Here is a 22,134-nt window from a genome sequence, read left to right as displayed (position 1 = left end):
GACTAGGTAATTCCAAAATGTCCAGATATATGAACATGAGCGTACCCTACACACACTCTTTCTTGTTTCAAACACATACCCCTGGGAAATGTTATGCGCCAGCGCTCCTTATGTCTGTTAGCTCAATATCGCCACACCTTGACTATCCCACTATCCATCTACAGACTCGGCGCAAGCCGCTTGCCACGGATTTCTAGGGCGCCCCACGGGCGTGTCTCCTCTTTCGGGTATTTTCTGTCTATCCATCGTCAATGCGAACAGTGCTGATGTGGCATATTCACACGCCAACCTTTTGTTTCCTTTCGTTTGCGATAAAACATTGGAGTTTTTCTTAAACTTTCTTGGACAGGTAATGCAGTGGGCGGAATAATAAACAAATTAAAGACGGCACCAACGGTTTGACCAGTGGACTCCTTGTTTTTCGGCTTCCCGTGAAGTCTAAAAACAAGCCCAAGCGATGATAACCTAAGAGTGAATCTAGATATGCTAATGATCCTTGAGAAGTGCCGAGGGTTCAATTTTTATGTCTTGCTACCATTGGTTCAATCCTCGAACGCTGCCGGCATAGCTCGCAGAGATCCCAAATTTTGCCAAACTCAGGACTTCTTTTACAGCAACCCTGGTTTCATTTCATCTCACAACCTTTTCTTACTGTTCAAATATCAAACAAAGCTCTAATAAATCTTTAGTCACGGACGTCTTTTGAATGATCGGCTTGTGAGATGCACTTGAACTAATGACACATAATTTTCTAGAAATGCCACTCCTCAAACATGTTGTATGCCTATATGCTGCAGGCCTTGCTTTTCCTGGGATGCCAGCGACGTGGTGTTGATTGCTGCCCCTATCACGCATGCCTCTGGGATTAACTGCATCACTTTCGGCGTGCTTTTGGGCGCACATTTTGTGATAGCGACTCCCGGTGCCAGTCTACAATGCATCAGCGAACTCGTCGAAAAATACAAGGTACTCGGTGGCTGGAAAATGTACAGCGTTACTTTAAACCATAAGACTATCTTTTTCTTTTACTATAACAGCCTCGCTCAATAGCCTTATTATATGCTACTGCATGTATTACCATTATGGCTCTGTGTATCGCTGCCAGAGCTGTGAGTAGTGTCAGCCAACCGGAAAATCGAACCAAGAGAAAGGCTCTTGAATTACCAGTGACTCATCAGCCTTCGCTCGACGACTAATGCATGGGAGTGTTAGAGAAGGATTAGTAGCGGACAATGGGCAAGCTCTCTTCCCATCACTGGAACACAGCCAACTTTCATTTTATTTATTTCATCGCCACCTTGAGAGCCCATAACGATCACATAAGGGGTGGAGAGATGGTGTGCACACGTAGTGTAGCAGCAATTATGCATGCAGTTGAGAACGATAGATCATAAAAAAACTGCAAGGGTTCAAGAAAGCTAATAACAACAGCCCCAATAAGCAAAGAGATATATTGCATGAATACAGTACTTCATAGTATAAGAGAAATTGTGTTTATTTAATCAAAATACATAGATAAAAATGCGAACATGTATACTAGAAGCACAGCCACAGTTGACGTGGAAGTGCAGATGTTCACTTGAAATGACAAGCTAGTTTTTCACGGGAAGCATTGCCGTGAATTCAAGTAACATAACTGTTTGTCAAATTCCAGTCTACAGCTGCACTGCAGAAAGTGCAGATCGCTAGGTTGCGTCCATGCATGCGCGAACGAGCGGATGGTCTCAGCAGTGGTCTGAACAGGTCATGGCTTGACCGTCGGTGATAATAAAAGATGTGAAGAAATCACACGCGTAACATGATGCGGTGCGATGCAAGCGAAGCTAGGCCGTTGGCTTGTTTCAATAATGGGACGTTGGTGTAGTTCGAATATTGGGGCGTAATAAAACGGCCGACACAAATTTGAATGGCTTCCAAATCAATGCTTAGGCATTCCTCACAATTCCTGACGTATTCTTCTACATGTTATTGAACTGAGGAAAAAAATATTTAAAAAACACGATAAATTGCTTCCCGGGCCTGATGGGGATGTAAAAAATACCGTATTTGCATGATTCACACGCACACCTTTTTTGAATAAAAAGTGTGTTCAGATTAGCATGCACCTTATAATCCTACTAATTCTTCTCAAAATCAAATGCGATACCCATTCTTACTGAAAAGGAAAGCTGGTAGCTAGGCAAGTGTAAGGTAGCTAGGCACACTGCCATCTAACGGAACTGGTTATTTTATGCCTTGGTTTACGGTCGCCATTTTCCAATTTGCTGTACGTGTGTCGTTTCTAATGCATTAGATAGAAATGAATAAGACTTTCTGTGGTTGGTAGACAGCGAAAAGGACGTGTCGTCGGACACCGCTACCGACTAGCCGCTAACATACAGCTGGGTGCCTTTCTATTTTCTATGAGGTTGTGTCAACACGGTACGCGTCGACTCAGGTTTCGTTACTTGATGTGCGCGGTAGAATCGGCACCAAGTTATTTTAACGCGATGGCGTTACGTGCCCCGTGTCGCAGAAAATCGGCGTCGGTTTCGGCGTCGGCGTAAAGCGTCTGGCGGAAGTAATCATGCCGAGCCACATCGTCCCGAACCACCCCGACTGGGCGAGCCCTTCGCGCGGCTCAATGCGTTAGTGAACAAAAATTGAATTTCTCCAAGTAAATCCGTCAGAAAAATCGTAAAGTACAATTTAACCACAACCTACAGACGTGATAGCGACGGATTGTAATTTGAATATACCTAAAAAATTGCCTAAAACATCTCTGCTGCCTTAATATACAAATTTCTCATTCACTCGCTCGCGAAACTTCGGATAATATAAATATTCCACTGACATAGTGAGGTTCGTGTCATAAATATTCTGCTGCAAAATTATCTTTCGCGGCTTTCCCGCCATAAAATCCTACAATAACTAACTAACTGACTGAAAATCCACATGAATAACTAACCTTTAATACTGTTCCCCTCCCTTGACCTTTCCGCACATCCTCTTTCTCCACTTATCGCTATTGCATCAGCAGGCTCAACAGTAGTATCGCTGTTCGCGTTCACCCAAAATAAGCCTCAAGAGTATAGCAGGATATAAATTCACTTATCTGTGAATGAAATAAGACAGGCATGAGATGCATCAGTGTTGCTTTAACGCTAACTCCAGGAAATTCGAGCGGGATGCGCTTCACACGCGACCGCCTTCATTTTCTTACAGCCGCTACGCTTCTGCCTAAACCTCTTATTTGGTGCCATCGCGAAAGTACGAATAATCAGCATTAAGTAGCGATCCAAAAAGCCTGCTCGAACGAGTGATTTTATCCATGTCTCTCTCTCTAGCCTGATCATTTCCACCTATATACACGTCTATGCAGTCATCGAACAACTACATGAGGGAGCTCTTACTTTCACTAATGACTTGCAATACTTTTAAAGGGTGATTCGGCTTGTCTTCCTAAGCATCAACAGAAAAGGGGTGAGGGGTGTGTGCGAGAAACAAATTTCAGCAAGAGGTTGGTGAAACCGTCTTTTTCAAGCGTACTTTTCAAATAAGCCTTTCATGCTGTGAGCGGTCTTCTTCATCGCGACAAATGGCGATCATGGCTATTTCTGCGTGTGGTGCGCTCTTCGCGCAGGTGTGTAAAGCATGAGGCGTTAATCCCTGCTGGACGCAGACAAGGAAGGCTAACCTTTAAAGGGGTCTGAAACACTTTTTATCGAAGTGGAGAAAAACATTTCATGTTACAATAGGCCATTTAAGAAATACTTTGCCGTGTAAAGGCATTTATTAGGCACCAATCATTTGGGCCAACCGTTATTTCAGGGTCCGAGCTCTCAGCACGAGCGGTGTTTTTCAAGGGAAGCGCAGCAGGGCAGGAGGGATCGGCCCAATAGAAAGGACTGGAGAGCATGACCCACTATGGCGTTCGTATCTTTTGCTACAATCACCCCCGGGAGCGAAAAAGGGGTCATCGGGCGATTTAACAGCTCGTAACTATGAGTAGGTCATAGTAGATCTTGAGGCGCTCGACGTTTACAATATCGCGTCCACAACGGCGCATGTCCGCAGAAAGTTCAACTGGTTCCATCACATAGTTGACGGGAGATGCGCGTTCGACGATACGGTAGGGGTCTTCATACTTGGGCATTAGTTTGGATAAGAGACCAGGTGTAGCGGAAGGAACCGAGAGCCACACAAGCGCTCCAGAAAGGAAGGTGGGCGCAGAGATGGTGTCAGCGCGTGTGCTCTTCCGGCGCTCTTGGTAATTGGATGTAAAGACCCGTGCGAGATCGCGGCACTCTTCAGCATGTCTTGCCGTGTCAGAAATGGGCGCACATTCAGATGCATCCGGTCGGTACGGTAGAATTGTGTCGATGGTGTGCGACGGGTGCCGGCCGTACAGTAAGCAGGCCAGTGGTGCTCTGAGTAGCAGTGTTATACGCGTAAGTTACAAAGAGCAGAATGGCGTCCCAATTAGAGTGGTCGGAGGCGACGTACATAGCAAGCATGTCCCAGAGCGTACGGTTCAAGCGTTCTGTAAGGCCATTGGTTTGGGGATGGTACGCTGCAGTTGTGAAATGAACAACGTGGCACTCCTTGAGAATGGCTTCAACTACATCGGACAGGAAGACACGTCCCCGATCACTGAGCAGTTCTTGGGGTGGCCCATGTCGCAGCATGAATCGTCGAAGCAGGAAAGACGCAACATCGCGCGCTGTAGCTGCCGGTAGGGCGACTCTTTCGGCGTATAGCGTCAGGTGGTCGACTAGAACAATAGCCCAGCGATTTCCAGCCGACGTCAGGGGAAGGGGCCCATACAAATCAATGCCGACGCGTCCAAATGGCCGGCTAGGGCAACGTAAAGGTTGCAGACCAGCTGGCGAGAGGCGCGGTGAAGATTTCCGGCGCTGTTGATCGCGACAAGAGCAGCGAACAAACTTTTGAACGTAGCTGTACATCCCGCGCCGGTAATACCGCTGTTGAAGGCGCTGGTAAGTTTTTAAAACTCCGGAGTTGCCACACTGTGGATCAGCGTGGAAAGCTGCGCACACTTCGGAACGCAGACTGTGGGGTGCCACTAAAAACCACTGGCGCCCATCGGGGTTATAGTTGCGTCGGTGCAGCAAGTTGTCGCGAATGGCAAAATGACGTGCTTGGCGACGCAACGTGCGAGTTCTTGGTTGTGCAGACGAACCAGAAAGCAAGTGTATAAGGCAATCCAATTGTCCTTGCGCTACTCAGAAGTGGTGGTGTTAAGGACGAGCGAAGAAACAATAATCTCGGATAGTGAGGAGTAGGCATTGTCAGGCAAGGGAGAGCGCGAGAAGGCGTCGGTGTCAGAATGCTGGCGTCCGTTGCGGCACAGCACGCGGATATCATAGTCCTGCAGGCGAAGTGCCCAGCGAGAAAGACGGCCTGAGGGGTCCTTCAAGGACAACAGACCACATAGTGCACGGTGGTCTGTGACTACGTCAAATGGACGGCCATATAACACATCCCGAAACTGGATCAGAGACCGAATGATGGCCAAGCATTATTTTTCTGTCACAGTGTATTTTGTCTTAGCTTTCGTAAGCATACGACTTGCATAAGCGAAGACATATTCATGAAACCCTTGTTTGCGTTACCCGCCGTGGTTGCTTAGTGGCTATGGTGTTGGGCTGCTGAGCACAAGGTCGCGGGATCGAATCCCGGCCACGGCGGCCGCATTTCGATGGGGGCGAAAAGCGAAAACACCCGTGTACTTAGATTTATGTGCACGTTAAAGAACCCCAGGTGGTCCAAATTTCCGGAGTCTCCCACTCTGGCGTGCCTCATAATCAGATCGTGGTTTCGGCACGTAAAATCCCATAATCTAATCTCTAAATCTTGTTTGCGTTGGGCAAGAACAGCGCCGAGGCCAACGCCGCTGGAATCTGTGTGCACCTCAGTAGGAGCTGTCGGGTCGTAGTGGCGCAAAATTGGCGGAGACGTAAGCAGATGACGGAGCTTTGTGAAGGCTTCGTCGCACTGGGACGACCACGAAGTGAGGGGCCCGTTTTGTGTAACCAGTTTCGTCAGGGGTGAGTTGATGGCGGCGAAATTGCGAATAAAGCGTCTGAAGTAAGAACACAGACCAATGAAACTGCGCAATTCTTTGACAGACGTTGGCTTAGGGAATTCGGCAACGGCCTGAATTTTGGCCGGATCTGGAAGTATCGCATCCTTGGATACGACGTAACCGAGGATTGTCAGCTGCCGAGCTGCAAATCGGCACTTCTTTAGGTTTAGTTGTAGGCCAGCGTTTATTAAGCACGTCAAACAAACCGTAGGCGTTGAAGGCGTATTGTGAAGTCCGGCGAAAAAACAACAACATCGTCAAGACAACACAATCATGTGTTGTCTTCAAGCAGCGCAGAACTGTGTCCATCATGCGCTCAAAAGTTGCGGGCGCATTACAAAGTCCAAAAGGCATTACGTTAAATTCGTATAAGCCGTCAGGCGTTACAAAAGCTGTCTTTGGCCGATCGGCATCTGATATGGGCACTTGCCAATAACCTAAGCGCAGATCTAAAGATGAAAACAATTATGTGCCTTGTAGACTGTCACTTGCGTCGTCTATGCGCGAGAGAAGGTACGCGTCCTTGTGTGTGATCTTGTTGAGGCGCCGGTAGTCGACACAGAGCCATCTTTCTTCGTAACGAGGACGACAGAGGATGCCTATGGGCTGTTCGAAGGTCGCATCACCTCGCTGCGAAGCATGTCGTCGACTTGTTCATTGATTATACGACGCTCTGCAGGAGATACACGATACGGGCGTTACCGCAATGGCTGTTGCGAGCCAGTCTCGATGCGGTGTGTAAGAGATGATGTCCGGCCTAGGAAAGATCGCCCTACATCGAAAGAATAACGAAATTCTTCTAAGAGGCACAAAAGTTGGGATCGGTGGACCGGCGTAAGGTCATCGACAGTACAAGAACTAAACACATCACTGGACTGTCCCTCACAGGTAGAAATAGCAGTGAGCGCACTGTAATTAGCACAACAATTGTCATCAGGGACGTCTATGACTTGGATGTCTTCGATCGCTTGTACATGGCCGAGACATTCCCCTCGGAGTAGCATCACAGAGTATGTAAACGGGTTGCAAACCAAAATGGTGCTGTAACGCTGTTTAATGGCCACTGTCGCAAAAGGTAGCGGGAGGCATGCCCGAGTTAGGAAGCGGACAGATGGACACAGTAGAGGAACAGCGTCTGAGTGGGCGCTGCAGTACATGGGTACGACCGGTGACGTGTTGGGAGGAACGTGGGTGTCGTCTTGGACATCTTTAGCAGATAAGTATTTTCGGTGAACGGCAAATCCAACAGCGGCGAGAGTTCCATCCTGGCCCGAGCGCAATAGATAACGGCATTGTGGAGCGAGAGGAAATCCCAGCCGAGGATAACGTCATGAGAACACGAGGCGAGGATGACGAATTCTATGATGTACAGAACGCCGTCAATAACAACACGAGCAGTGCAAGCCACTAAGGGGTGGATATGCTGAGCGCTGGCTGTGCGGAGGGACAGTCCAGAAGGGGGCGTCGTGACTTTCCTAAGTAGGCGGCAAAGCTTAGCGTCCATAACACATACGGCGGCTCCTGTGTCCACGAGTGCAGATGCGCGAACACCGTCAACAAACACTTCGATCACGTTTGAAGGACTGCGTTGAGGACTTTCACGTTTCGACGGCGCCGCAGCCCTAGTCTATTGGACTGCGACGATTAGTTTTCCTCGTCCCGAGTTACGGGACGGGTTCGCATCGCCGCCACTGAGCGACGGCGTGGAGACGGTGAACGGCGGGTAGTTGGTGTCGGGCGCAGAGTCGGTGACATAGCCGAATGGGGGTCGGAATATGGACGGTTGAACTGGCTTTTCACTGATGCTGCGGCGCTAGGCGGCTGAACGTGATTACAATAAAGAGCGACGTGACCGGTACAGCCGCACGCAAAGCACATGGGCCGGTTGTCGGAATTACGCCACCGGTTCGCTGGGGTAGGTCCCATCCATGTAAGAGGTCGCGTAGTACAGGGCGGCTGCTGGTATGACGGCATGGCGGGCTGCGGTCGGGGCTTAGGCGCGACGTTGGCATAACCGAGAGGCACACGCGGAGAGAGTGGTTGAGTCCTCGCGACTTCAGCGTAGCTGAGTGGTGCAGCCTTCGGGACCTGTTGGGGCGTCGCGACGACATCGACGTAGCTGAGTGGGGCGGCCGCAGGAAAATGTTGACGCTGGCCTAGCAAGACCTCGGCGATTTCCTGCTCGCTCACGTGACGGAGCTTGGGCATAACATTCGTGTCGGGCTGTTGCACATGAGGCGGCTGAGCGAAGGTTAGCAAGGACAGCTGGCGTGCAACTTCCTCCCGAAAGAACGCTTTCATTTCTGTAAGCAGAGCTGACTTGTCGGAGATGGTGGCCAAACCAGCAACGTGTTCGCCATGCGATGAAGGGCGACGTGTCACCGAGCGCTGCCTTCATAGCTCCTCGTAGCTTTTGCATAGGGCGACGATGTCAGTTACGGACTGAGAATTTTGTAGCGAAAGCTACATTGGCCGTATTCTCACAGTTCGCTGTGACCGGTGGCCGCACCGCGACCTGAGCCGTCGCCTAGCAACCGCCTTAGCTGGTAGCGCCGCTCGCCGCGCCATCTGGCATGACGTCAGAGGAGGAGCCGGAGAAACCGCGATCTGAGCTGTTTCATCGCCGGAGGATCCGGCGTTGCATAGTATATATAGAAGGGGCGGCTCAGTGGGATTCGTGGGCAGATATAGAAAGTGAGTCGGAAAGACTGAAAGAATCCAGGCTTCGTCGTCGGAACGAATCCAAGCGGAGGCAGTGAGCCGAGGAGACGGAGGAACAACGAGCCGCACGCCTCGAGAAGCGTCGTAATTAAGAAGTGGCCAGGCGAGTGCATTCAGATGAGGATGGTTCGGCGTCTAGTTCGGCATCTCGTGCCAGGGCCGCGGATCAGCGACGTAATGAAACCAAGAGGAGGCAACGAGCGGCGGGGACAGAAGAACGTGCTCGGCGTATCGAACAGAGCCGGCAGGGTGATGCAGCTCGGAGAGCGCTGCGTCTAGCCACCGATACAACGCAGTTGGAGGACGTGAAGGCTCGCTGTGTGACGGACCATGTCATTCGGCTGGCTGAAAGTTCAAGTGCGACGCGCATGTTCGAAACGTACTTTACAGACAATCCATGTGAATTTGCGTGTAACGTTTGCGAAAGACTTTGGCATAACCGTACCCCTCGCTACGCATACCCAGGCATAACTGAGTTAAGCCACAGCCAATTTTTTTCTCAAGTAGCATGTTGAACGTATCGTTGTCGATCCATTTCATGGCATTTATTATTTTGTCGGATTCCGACATCGTCGCGTTGACTCTTTTACACAAGTCCAGAACATCTTCAATGTAGCTGGTCAATGATTTACCTAGCTGATGTGCACGTTCTCGCAAACGCTATTCCGCTCGCAGCTTGCGCACTGCAGGGCGACCAAACACCGCCATTAAAGAAGTCTTGAACGAGGACTACGTCGTAAAATCGGTCTCATGGTTGCTGCACTAGAGACTGGCGACACCCGCGAGATGGAAGATCACATTGCTCAGCTTTGCGGAGTCGTCCCATTTGTTGTGAGCACTAACCCTCTCATACGTTGTCAGCCAGTCCTCCACATCGGTTTCATTCGCGCCGCTGAAGATGACAGGGTCCCTGTGGCGAGACACATCAGAGCGCATGACAGACTGAGGCCGCTTGCTGGGGTGGGGTAGGTGGCACTTGCTGAGATGCGTCTTCGGGCATGGTTGAGCGCAGGGTACGGGATGGAAGCTCCAGGATTTACGCTGTAGGCCGAAGCACTCTCCACCACTTGTAAAGGCGTTTATTTTGCACCAGCATTTTGGACCGACCGTTATTTCAGGGTCCGAGCTCTCAGCACGAGCGCTGTTTTTCGAGGAAAGCGCAGGAGGGCAGGAGGGATCGACCCACTAGAAAGGGCTAGAGAGCATGACCTACTATGGCGTTCGTATCCTTCGCTACAGCCGCAAAAAGTACTACAATGCGTTCAGCAGAAGCCGTGTTATTGACAATCAAACATGGAATCCGCTGTGCTCTCGTTCCTTCTTCAATGTCGTACACTGCGAAGGCTACGGTGAGGTGGGGCGTAGCCACAACGCTCCGCCTTTGAAATGTCACCGCGGCGCGCAGTTCAAATTTCGTTTTGGATTCTAACGCAGACGCCACGACTCCCGATTTTGGTGCCTACTACGCGCTAAACGTAAGCCAAACGGGGTTGTCCTCAGCGAGCCGCGGCACGCTTATCCAGTGCACTTCTGGCCGCACCCCGCGGCAGCCGCGGTGCATCCGGCCACAGCGACCAATAGCAGTCGCGTACTCGAATATGCTTTATTACGGAATAAAGCACACATAAACTAGTGAAAAGCATGGCTTCTGTTGAAACGAGAGCGCTTGAGAGAAACGTGACTTCGCGCTCCGCTTGCGAGCTCCACGCACCGCCTACAAAAGCAAAATTTAGCTGAGATGTTTACAGCAGCGTATGCTACCAGCGGACTATGTTATTTTACCAAGCCGGAAGAGTGATTCAAGGCCCATTTAAGAGTGCAGAAAAACATGTTCACATATAATCAAGCACTGACACGAAAACACCCAAGGAAAGGCCCACCTTTTCAATGAAGCGCTACTGTTAAAAGGAGAGCATTTCTGCGGTGTTTGTGTGTGTGAGGCGGTGCATGTATGGGATGTATTTTCTTGCGCTCTTAAGCTGTTACTAAGATGAATGATCAACGAGCCCAGCTGCAAGTTCTAAGGAATGCAGGTGCATCTTACTTTCTTCGGTTGAGCATCTCCAGCCTTTTTCAGTTGTCACTGGCCGCAGTATTATTATTTAACCAGTACCGTTTGTTTCGCACTTTACCTACCGCTTACGAAGTCCCCGAGCCATCCCTGCCATAATATTTTACTTTGTAATCAGATATATTTAAGGTGCAATAATGTGCTTAAATTATTCTAATTGCGCTTAAAACATACCAAGAAATCCTTGTACCAAATCTCTCTCTGTTAAAATGCTAGAAACTGTACCATCTAGCCCAATTAAATACGTTCCCGATTGTCCTTCTGCTAAGGCTTTCCTAGATATTTGTGCGTCAACAAATATATTCACACATCAATACTCTGGTATGCGTAAGCATCACGTATCGCTCCAATAAGGCTGAACAAGGCGGACTGTGCTTCTTCACCCCTTTGTGCTACATTGAGCACCGCTTGTGACGTTAAACATTTTAATGCAGTGAGTTCCATGAGAGAGCGGCCACAAGAAATTACCGCGAGCAATTTGCAGTTCGTTAGATTGTTTGAGAAAAGAGCATAGTGCCCGTTTGGCAAGAAACGCGTTTGACGGTATCTTCTGCGCTTCTTGCTCATCATTTCAAGATTTCAGAGAGGTCAACACACTTGTCTAGAACATGCGCACAGGGCCAAAGCTTGAGGCGACCACCATGTCGAGAGAGATCAATGCACACTGTAACTTAGCCACGCAAGCTCAACTCCAGCCGATTTTGCGTCAAGGTCATCTTTAGATGTCGCCAGCGCAGTCGTGGGCACGTGGTTCCGGCGTTTTAGGAAAGTGTGTTGACCTCTGTACTTATAGCGATGCATATCGCACACAGAATGCATCATCAGGACACGTTTAAATGAGAAATGGTCGTGCAATGATATGCTTTACACGCACTTTGGCGATAAATTACATTTCTTCACTTCACAGGTGACGTCCCTTTCCTTACCACCGGCACATTTGCGGGCGATCGTGGCGGGGATGCAAAGCACAGGAAACCGGCTTAAGGGCATCCGTCGCATCGGAAGCGGAGGCATGGTGTTTTCGGAGGCCCTTCTGAGGGAAATTAAAGAATCATTTGTCGACTTCGAGTGTCTGGTGAACGGATACGCCATGACCGAGTCCGTGGGTATCCTGTGCTCACCATCCATTCACGCGACCAAAGGTGCGGACGTTGGCTTTCCGGCTCCTTCTTCAGAAATTAAGGTGGGTGTGACATTGATGTGTACATGAGTAGTTGCCAACTTCATCATCATCATCATCACCAGCCTATTTTTCCAGCGTAAGCTTTATGGGATCAATCCAATGTCCATTTTGGTTGGTGATGTTGTACGCCGCCGCCGCCACAGGTCTTCGTCGCAGCTATCCCCAGGAAGGAGAAAAAAATTAGGTTCCCGCCTCGACCGAACCCGGGCCCTCTGCATGGGAGTCAGCGACTCAAGCACTGCGCTAGCTAGCTGCTGCGGATACATTCGCTATACAGGCGGCCTAGCGTGTGAAGAGAGACTGGAGTAGTAGTAGTAAGTGGTTCGTGTGGAGAGAGAAATGTTGGCGCTATCTTCTGTAGCCCTTGAGGGAACACGGCTAAGCGCCAAGAGACTGGAGTAAAATCCCTATATAGTAAAAGTACCGCCATCTACTCTTTCCTCTGCCGTCTCCTCTCCTAAAGCGCTTGCTTTTTTTTTTCTTTACTTTTTTGCTTGCGCAAGCAAGTCGACGGTGGCGCCCCAAGAAAGTCCACGTTCAAGCTTTCAGGCCGGGCGCGCGCCGCCGCCGGCGATGGGCGTCTTGCGCTGGAGTTTGAGTCATAGTAGCGGCGCCTGGTGGCGGCGAAAAAAGTCATCTGGGTAGTACCAGCTTGGGTAGTACTGAGCCCTAGCTGTGGCGAAGCACGTTTCGAGACCGAGTTTTCTGTCGATTCGCACTTTTATTGCGATAGCAATTATATGGACACTCCAAAGCAGATTTCTGCCGTCGGCGTCGCCGACGTCGTCGCCGTCGCCGTGAGGTTCCGTATGACGTCAATGGAGATGAAATCGTCGCCGCGCGCCGAACGCTGTATGTGCGAGTGAAAGGGCGCAAGGGACGCGCGCTTTCACGGGGAGGGAACGCACGGCGAACAAACGCGCGTTCTGCCGTGCTCCCTGAAGGGCTGCAGAAGTAGGCGTCTCTTTCCTCCCTTACAATCATCATATATGTAGAGCAAACGCGCTTCCTCCGACGCGCGAAAGGCCTTGGGGGGGGGGGGGGGAGAGGGGAGAGAAGGGAGGCGACGTTTAGCTGCTGCACCAAGTGAATATTTGTATCAGAGGCTCCGGCAACATTTGGCGCTGAGCCGTGCTCCCTCAAGGGCTGCAGAAGATAGCTTTTTCTGCCCTGTTTATAGTGCGAAAAGGCTCGTCACTTCTCACAGACCACGCCGACCACGCTGCGAGCTGGCCGCAGCCCATAGTTTAACGAAAACGGACTCTCCGTGTGCCGTGGGACGTAATGCTGGAAACAGAAGACATCGGCGACGCCGATCCGCAGAGACCTAGCTCAGCCTCGAAAAAGCGTCACCGTCGTTACTGCTGCGTCGTGAGCTGCCACGAGCAAGAAGGCCTGAATCCCAACATCAGATTATATCATTTTCCTTCAAGGCCTCACGAAGCGGAGCGTCGGGCGCGCTGGATAACTGCAGTTCGTCGCGCTGGGTGAAGTGGTGAAGTGACCAGGTGTACGTGTGCAAATGACCACAAATGTTCGGGCTGATTCGGTGACAATTCATTACCCTACTACGAGCAGCACAGGCTAGAGAGTTAAATGTGCTCATCCAGCTTGACCTCAACCCAATACGTCGACGCAGCGCATCAAGGCAGTATTGATTACAGCACATCGAGCGCTGTCATTAAAAGCTACATCAAGCGAGCAGCGCCCGAGCTCGCGCTGCAGCGCGATTTGCACGTACGTTACTGCGAGCTCATATGCATTGAATCAGTTATTTATCAGTTGGTAAAGGGACAGATGGCCGGTACTACAGCGCAGGCATAATTACTAGTCTAGCGGCATGCAGTCAACAAAGATTGCAGGAGGCCCGCCGTTTCGTGGCATGTCGAAAGACCGCTGCCGTCGAGGCGCGTATGATCGTGCGCTCGAGCAGTTCGTACATCGCGGCATGCTGAAAGACCGTTGCCGTCGCGGCGCGTACCGTCTTGTGCTCGAGCAGTTCCGTACACATCATGTCTGCTTATCGCTGCTGTGAATTCATTTATAGCGAGCACTTCCTCGCGTTTGTGCGCCTGAAATCTAGCCGCGTGCAAACCTTAACTGAAGTTAAACTTCGTTCGTGACTCGCTTCACTTGCGATTGACACCGCTCTAAAACTTCGGCGCTTATTTCTTGAGCGGCGTACACGTATTCGGAGTTGCATAATTTCTTGCCTTTACGCAGCGTGCCGCCTGTGAAAATCTTCGGCGCCCGATATTCGCTGTAAGCCGTGGTACAACACAACCGAAAGATGCGGGTCCACATTGTAAACGTGCTTTCCGAAGCAGACGACAGAGCTTGGTACTACGCAGTTTCGGATTGAGGGCGCTTTTTCGCACCATTTTTGCAGCGCCCTCTGTACAACGCAGAAGCCCCATTGCGGCTGCGCAGAGTAACTTTCAACATGGCTTAGACGCGGAAAAAAAATATAAAGAAGTGAAAGCGCGCGCTATCATCGTCCAATCGGAGATACAGGGAAGAGAGAAGCGGCGTTGATCAAAGGATGGCGGTACCATTCTTATATAGGGACTTTAGACTGGAGGTGGTACGCGCGTCGCCTAGCGTCGATACGTGACACTTTGCATTGGACGTGTACATGGAAAACATGTAGCAGTTGCATGGTGTCGTGTCCCTTGTCACGCGATATGAGCTGCGCGCCGCGCACCGTCGGCACGTGCAAACTTTGCATTGGAGTTGCGATGTATTGCTCCAGGTGTCACAACATGTAGCAGTTGCATCACATCGTGCCACGTCTCAAAGGATGTGACATGTGCGCCGCGTAGTCTCGATACCTGTCTTTACACTTCGGTGCACGTTATGACACTTCCTGGCAAGACACGAACCGCTGCTGAAGAAGCGAATCGTATAGCTCCGCGCGCGGCTAGAACCAGGCAACGTTGGATACAGCAGACCGCTGTGCAGAAAGCAGCACAAGCCGCAGCTCGCAGTCGACTCCGGCCGGGCAGTTCAGTTCGTTCTCTTGAAAACACCGCACAGTGTCTACAAGAAAACCTCGGCATGTTATTTGGATCCTGTACACAATGCAGCTCTTCCCGCACCGGATCTTGTTTGGACTTTGTATTTATAAAGAACAAAGTACCCGTAGTGCCTCGCTGCATGTCCTTCGCTGCCTACTTTTTGGATCGAAAAGCACACCTGAGTGTGTTTCAATAAATGTGTGCAAATTAAAACACTACCTTCTGTATTCAGTATTTGCAATTACCGTATTTTACGGCGGCGGCAAAAGGGAGTCGCAACCAGCATAGAGGAACACGTACGCAACTTCCGACGCCCGGATGTGGGCTCGCCAGGCCCCGTCTTGCGCACGTGCACTCGGAGCGCACGCAAGCAAGGCCGGAATGCCGCCCGATATTGGGGGAAGCCCATTGACTCTTCCCGTGGGCGGAATGACAGCCGAGTGACAGTGTTTTATGACCGTCTACCAACCCGTCCAGACAGGGAAACGAAGGAAATGGAGCTCTCGGAAGCGCAACGAAACGAAACAGCGTCGCACATTTATTGCAAATGCTAGATACCTTACAGTATAAAGGACCGCAAGCTCTTCAAGCATAATATCTCCTCCATCTTTGAATAAATCAGCTGTTATTCCATCTTATCCAGCCGCCTTTCCGCGGAACATGTGTTGTAAGGCCATTCTAACGTCATCGCTAGTTATAGCGATGAAGATACTTGTGATGCACCGTCTGTATCCTGTTGCATGGATGTGATGCAACGTCTGTATCTTGTTAGTCACTACTCCCAATGAAGGTTGCGTGGCTATTGTGGACACTGTACAGGTGAGCATAGAATTGTGCTGATGCTTTTGCTATGTCATCGAAATCACTGATGACATTGCCCTGCTTATCTTTGAGTCCATACATGGTGCCCTGCCCTTTCTTATCGCATATTTTATGCTGTGGCTATGTGTTACTGCTTCCTCAACCTTTCCCACGCTATACTTTCGCATATCCCTTACTTGCTTCTTGTTGATCACTTTTCACAGCTCAGCGAATTCTATCTGGACTCTTGAGTTCTACACTTTCATGCTTTGTTGTTTCTTTATTAGGCCCTTCGTTACTTTGGAGAGCGAAGCTGCTCGTTGCCTTGGTGCCTTACCTCCCACTTCAATTGCTGCTTCTGAAGTCAACCTAGTTGTGGTTTCATTCGTAACATCAGTGTTATAGGTTCTTGTTCTAAAACTGTGTATTTGTTAGCGAGCACCAACCTCAATTCGTCTGCCTTTACCATTACTGCATTTAGGTTGGCCAACTTTTTCTTGACAAATTTTGCTGTTTCTCTCTTCATATTAAGAGGGATCCTAGACCTCACTAACGTATGGATACTGGCGTTTACGCTACCTAACATTTCTACATCCTGCACTATGCTCCGATTGACAGATAGTAGGAAGAAAAAAAAACTATGGTGTTTTACTTGCCAAACCATTATCTCATTGTGAGGCACGCCGTAGTGGGGGACTCCGAATAAATTTGGACAACCAGGGGTTCTTTACGTGCAACTAAATCTAAGTATACGAGTGTTTTCTGCCCTTCGCCCCCATCGCAATACGGCCGCCGTGGCCGGGAATTCATCCCGAAACCTCGTGCTTTGCATTCCAACACCATAGCCACTAAGCAACCACGGCGGGTAGAGTATGAAACCTATTTTATTTTTTTGTTTCTCCAATGGGCTTTTAAAGGTCCACTTCCTGTTACTGCGATTCGCGAAAAAATTCGCAGTGTATTTGTACCCGCGAATTCTACTAACATTTCCCCTCTACCATTCCTAGAATCGATGTCGTAGTGGCCGATTGCTTGTTCAGCAGCCTGCTTTTCCCCCACAGTTGCATTGAAATCACCAGTGACTACAATAGACTGCGCTGGCATCTTTATCATTGCTCACCTAACATCTTCATAAAACTGTTCTATTTCTTCGTCATCATGACTGGAGGTTGGTGCGTAGGCTTGTACTACAATTAACTGAACCTGGCAACGTTTGACACGCAAACCCACTCGAATGAGGCTAGCTTAGGAGGGCTCATTGAAGACTTATCTGGCATTGCCTGGGATATTATTGGCCTTTGTGAGGTTAGAATATTTGTGAGGTTGTGAGTTTTATTACAATGACTACTACCCTCTCATTAGTACTTCATAATTCAACAATGTTGCCCGCTTATGTCCTTATGAATTGGGGATCCTACCCCGTATTCTCTCTTCTCTGGAACACCTTTGTAGCAGACGATGGGACCGTTAGCACTGTACAAGCCTCACCAGTTTTTCTAACCTCACAGAGGCAAATAATATCCCAGTCAATGCCTGATGAATGTTCAACGAGCCCTCCTAAGCTATCCTCACTCGAGTGGGTTTGCCTGTCAAACATTGCAAGATTGAGTTTCCAATGACCCGCCGTGGTTTCTTAGTGGCTATGGTGTTGAGCTGCTGAGCACGAGGTCGCGGGATCGAATCCCGGCCACGGCAGCCGCATTTCTATGGGGGCGAAATGCGAAAACACCCGTGTACTTAGGTTTAGGTGCACGTTGAAGAACCCCAAGTGGTCCAAATTTCTGGAGTCCCCCACTACGGCGTGCCTCATAATCACATCGTGGTTTTGGCACATAAAACTCCATAATTAATTTTTTTAAACTCTGCGTGGTCGCAGTTCACGGCGGTGCCGCCAGATGACGCAGCGTGTCCAGTAGAAAGCGCGAGAGAGGAGGCTGACTATAGTGCGCGCCTCATACATGACGCGTCATCGTGCATTTCTTGCACAGTGCAGAATTGGAAGCTTTTCGGTAACTTTAGTTTATTCGTAATGCCTTGCGGCAAATCCTTCTGAAACAAGGAGCGTTTTGGCTGATCGTTTTGACTTGGCTTGTCATCTTAGCTGAGTTTTATTGGAATTATTATATATGCCTCACCATTTATTACAGCGTAATCACCGTTTATCGCGTGTGTTTCAGAATTGAAAGCACCATACGTGTCGCGCATGCAATAAGATTTTAAAAAACGCTATTTCTCTATAGAATACGCGAGAAGGTTCGAGTGAGATCTAGCACAGGAAGGCGTGATTTGTGTAGAACGATAAGTACGAGCGTATGTAAGAACAATTGGCCGGTGATAAGCGCTCACCGGAAACACACAAAAAATGTACGCGTGTTAGTTTTAGGACTCACGTCGATTATAGCAGATAAAGTTACCGATAATGAGTTCAGGATAAATATATGTGGCGTTTTATTTTTTATGGAACAGATTGTTGACATTTCGACAGAAAAGAAGTTGGGGCCCAACCAGACGGGTGAAGTGCGCTTTCGCATTCCGTCTATGACCAGGGGATACTACAAGAGGCCAAAAGAGACAGCTGAGCTCTTCGACGAAGATGGCTGGTGCAAGTCAGGTACGCTGGAAATATCATTCTTAAACATGCACCAACAGTTTTCTGCACATTCTTGTACGTGGGCAAGAATGCAGAAAGCCCAGATTTGTTTGAGAACAACAAGTTGAACCATGAGACTCCGCTTTTTTGAATGAAAAAGACATTGTGCGCATCACATTGCGCTCTGGGAATCGACGTTAGGCGAATCATTCAGCATGCAGCTGGTTATGCAGCACTGTTTCGGGTTCCGCAATGCGTTGCCTGGTTGACTGACCAATGCATGTCTAGATCCGGTATTTTATTGCGATAGCAATTATATGGACACTTAAAGCGGATTTCTGTCGTCGCCGTCGCCGTGAGGTTCCGTACAAAGTCCAAGGGCGATAAAAGCGTTTCCGCGCGCCGTATGTGCCATTGAAAGCGCGCGTGGGACGCGCGCTATCACGGAGAGCGAGCGCATGGCGGAAAGCAAACGCGACTTCCGTGGTGCGAAACGCCGTGGTGTTAGGGGAGGGAGGGAGGGAGGAAGGGAGGGGCACCAAATGCGTATCTGCGGCGGCACCAAATGCGTATCTTGCAACGGGGCGCAAGGGGAACTGGCGACGCAATCTCCCACTCGAAAGGAGCAAAGGGGGAAGGCAGCGAGGCAGGGAGAGGGGGGGGGCGCTTCTACGCTGCCCACAAATGCGTTCTTGTACTTAGCGCTTTGAGCTTGGTTCTTTATATGTTTGCGCCGGTACGGGCTGCCGGTGTTGTCGCGCGCGCCGTATCTTGCAAGCAATCTCCACACGGCTCTGACCTTTGTATGCCCTGCATTTTGACAGTGGTTGTCTGCGGTCATCGAGTGTGATCTATTCATGTGTGCTTGTGCCCGCTGAGACCACGCTTGTTAATTCTGTTAGTAAGTGAATGTGTCCAAGTTTATGCCGCCGATAAAACTATTATCCCTACTCCGAATAGCTGTCTACTAATTTGCTATGGCGATTGATGCTTCGCCTTTCGGGCGGAACTGCGACATTTTTTTTTTCTGTGTGACGCGAGTATATTGAACTAGTATTAACGCTGGTGCGTGCTTGTGACGGCTGCAGCAAGACGACAACGACCGTAACGATGACTGCATGATATTTACAAACGGTCGAATTGATGTGGACGTACGAGATTGGTAAAAAACGCAGAAACTAAATTCTCACTAACGGCAGCAGGTGGTATTACATGGGAGACAGAAACAGGCGATTTGACAGCCTAAAATCAGTGCCCTGTTATAGCCATCAGGACAAGTGGCGTGTTACAGCTGCTCGCCTTGACCGAGCCGTGTTGACGCTGCCATTGTAAGAATTCGCTGCAGCCTTGTCATACTCGACATTATGTGTACCAGTAAATACCACGCCTCGATGTCTCATTCAGCGGCCTGGTAACGAAGAGAAGGACGGTGAAAGTCCGTTACGAGCTTTGGGAAGAACGAGGAGGCGGCGCGTTGCTGTCGGGCGCACGGAAATCAACGCTCGTGGGAAACTCACTTTTCTATCGCTCTTTAAACGGACAGAACTACCCCCCCCCCCCCCCCCGTGTTCTGCTGCCTAGATGCCGGGATCTACTTAAGCGTGCCATCTGGCTCGAGGTTAGATGGCACGAGAGAGTCAGATCACGACGCTGGAATGACGATCCAGGGACCATCGCGAGCACGAGCATATCATAATTTAAATTATCATAATCATCGGCCCAAGTTATATAGTTCACAAGTTGGTCCACTGCTTCGGCATAAGTTCTTCTCGTGGTAAGTTCATGCCGTGCATGCATGCATACGTGTTATGGCATTCAACGGAATCATGTCATGGCTTTTTTATTTTTTATTTTATTTTCAATACTGCCACTCTCAGCTGAGAGCATAGCAGGTGGGCATTACAAAGAGACAATCATGTTAAAAAAATGACATTTTGTAAACATGCGCTCTTGTACAGGGCATTTAAAGCAAAAGTCAGGCACAAATTCAAACATACAGACCATGATATTATTGCCAATCGTTTTACGACATGTATGGCATGACACATCATTGATGTACCACATGCACGTAGAGAAACTCACATCGAGAAAAAGAAAAGCACGTCATGTCATTCAATCGATTCTGGTCATCTCATTTATGACATGACATGATTATCATTGATGTCAGTTCCATTTTCTAACATGATATCCCCAACATGAATGAAATGGCATGCATGACATAAATGATATGATAGGCACGTCGTGACGTGAGTGTTATAACGACATAAATGACATGAGGTGATAGTGTCGTGGTCATTTATTTAACTGGATATACAGGGTGTTTCAGGCAACCCAAGCATTTTAAAAAAGTGGTTAACGCAATTGAATGAAATTAACGACATGTGGTTTGCCGTCACGCGGCGCTCCTTATGGTATTTTTTTATAACGCGCTTATTTAGCTAAGTAAGTAAGATATTCAAAATGTTTATTATTCGTATTAGGGTCAAGTGCGTTTCGTTACGTTGTAGACGGCATTCCAAAACGGCCGATTCAATTTTTTGTGGTAACGTACATGCTGCGTGGTGATTTTTTTTCTGGCGTTTAATGAAAGGCCGCGAAATATGAAATAAAACCACATGACTGCGCTCATGCGCTACCGTATTGCAGCGCTCTCAACCGTGCTTCGAGCGAAAGAACCGTGCGCGCGGTCAGCCTTTCGGTTATCAGTGACGACGGAACTTCCTTTCTGTGTGCCACCGTCAAAGATGCTGACGCACTGTGAAGCCGATGAGAAAGACTCGCTGCCCAGACGGCGCTGCAAAGGCGCTAAAACCCCTATATATAAAAAGTAGCGTCACGCTTTCAAGAATGCCGCCGCCTCCTCGCACACCCTGTCCGAGGCGGACGCCGCGTCGGTATTGGCCTAATTGCATCACGTGGACCGTGGAGCCCCCGGGCGCTGGCTGCGTTTGTTTACGATCACGCTCCATCGCCATTTTCGCCCGAGAAGCGTCTACCGACTGGCGAGGAGCACGACGATAGCGACGAACACAGTCGGCATTCGTCGAATCTGATCAGCGGCGAAAGATAAACAAGTGCACGTGTTTCAAGCGTTGTAGGCGGCGCAACGGTCGAAAAAGGAGCGCGAAAGAGAGGAGAAACCAGGAGGAGGGAAGGCGGAGGAGGAGAGTGTCGCTACTTTTTATATATAGGGGTTTTAAAAGGCGCCGATTAACACCGCCCCCTACGGTGAGTTCGCTGGTTCGAGTAGGCCGTAGGCTGCTGAAAGTTCAGGAGCGCAACAGAGCTGCCGCTTTCGCTTTTGCTGTGGCTTGGATTTCGGCGAATTTCAGGCGTGCAAGTATTCTTCAGGCCAAGCACTCTTCGAAAAGCCAGGAAGCTGTTCAAGGCCCAGTACGTTTACGACGTGCAGGAGATCGCAGTGACTATTTCGGCGCGCTGCTACTAGTAAGTCATACATTTCATTACAGGACATTTCTACGAGGAATGTTCGCGCCATTAGCGACAATGGATAGACGAAGACATTGCTGTTAAGAAACCCAAAATGATCTGCAATAAACGACGAAACGAAATCATGAAAGGTCCACCGATGACTGCTAGCCGCGGCCGTCGGCGGCCCGAATTCATGCAGGCCGCAGTGGGTCTATGCCGTTTCTGCAGCAC

At 49.5% G+C, this 22,134-nt stretch overlaps 1 protein-coding gene across 3 annotated transcripts in view; it reads left to right on the top strand.

Moving 5' to 3' along the window:
• The window catches only part of LOC119450890 (uncharacterized), a 177,087-nt gene that overhangs the window by 137,518 nt on the left and 17,435 nt on the right, over positions 1–22,134 (top strand). For 2 of the 3 annotated variants that reach the window (XM_037714364.2, XM_037714363.2), the window contains exons 6-8: positions 798–966; positions 11,788–12,063; positions 18,348–18,492. In XM_037714364.2, coding sequence (XP_037570292.1) covers positions 798–966; positions 11,788–12,063; positions 18,348–18,492 — 590 coding nt within the window. The remainder of the gene's footprint in view (positions 1–797; positions 967–11,787; positions 12,064–18,347; positions 18,493–22,134) is intronic. The other variant, XM_037714365.2, reaches the window with a different exon arrangement.

The sequence above is a fragment of the Dermacentor silvarum genome, chromosome 4, assembly GCF_013339745.2.
Source record: "Dermacentor silvarum isolate Dsil-2018 chromosome 4, BIME_Dsil_1.4, whole genome shotgun sequence".
Taxonomy (NCBI): Eukaryota; Metazoa; Arthropoda; class Arachnida; order Ixodida; family Ixodidae; genus Dermacentor; species Dermacentor silvarum.
Note: the sequence above shows the minus strand (reverse complement) of the source record. Positions and strands in the feature narration are given on the sequence as shown.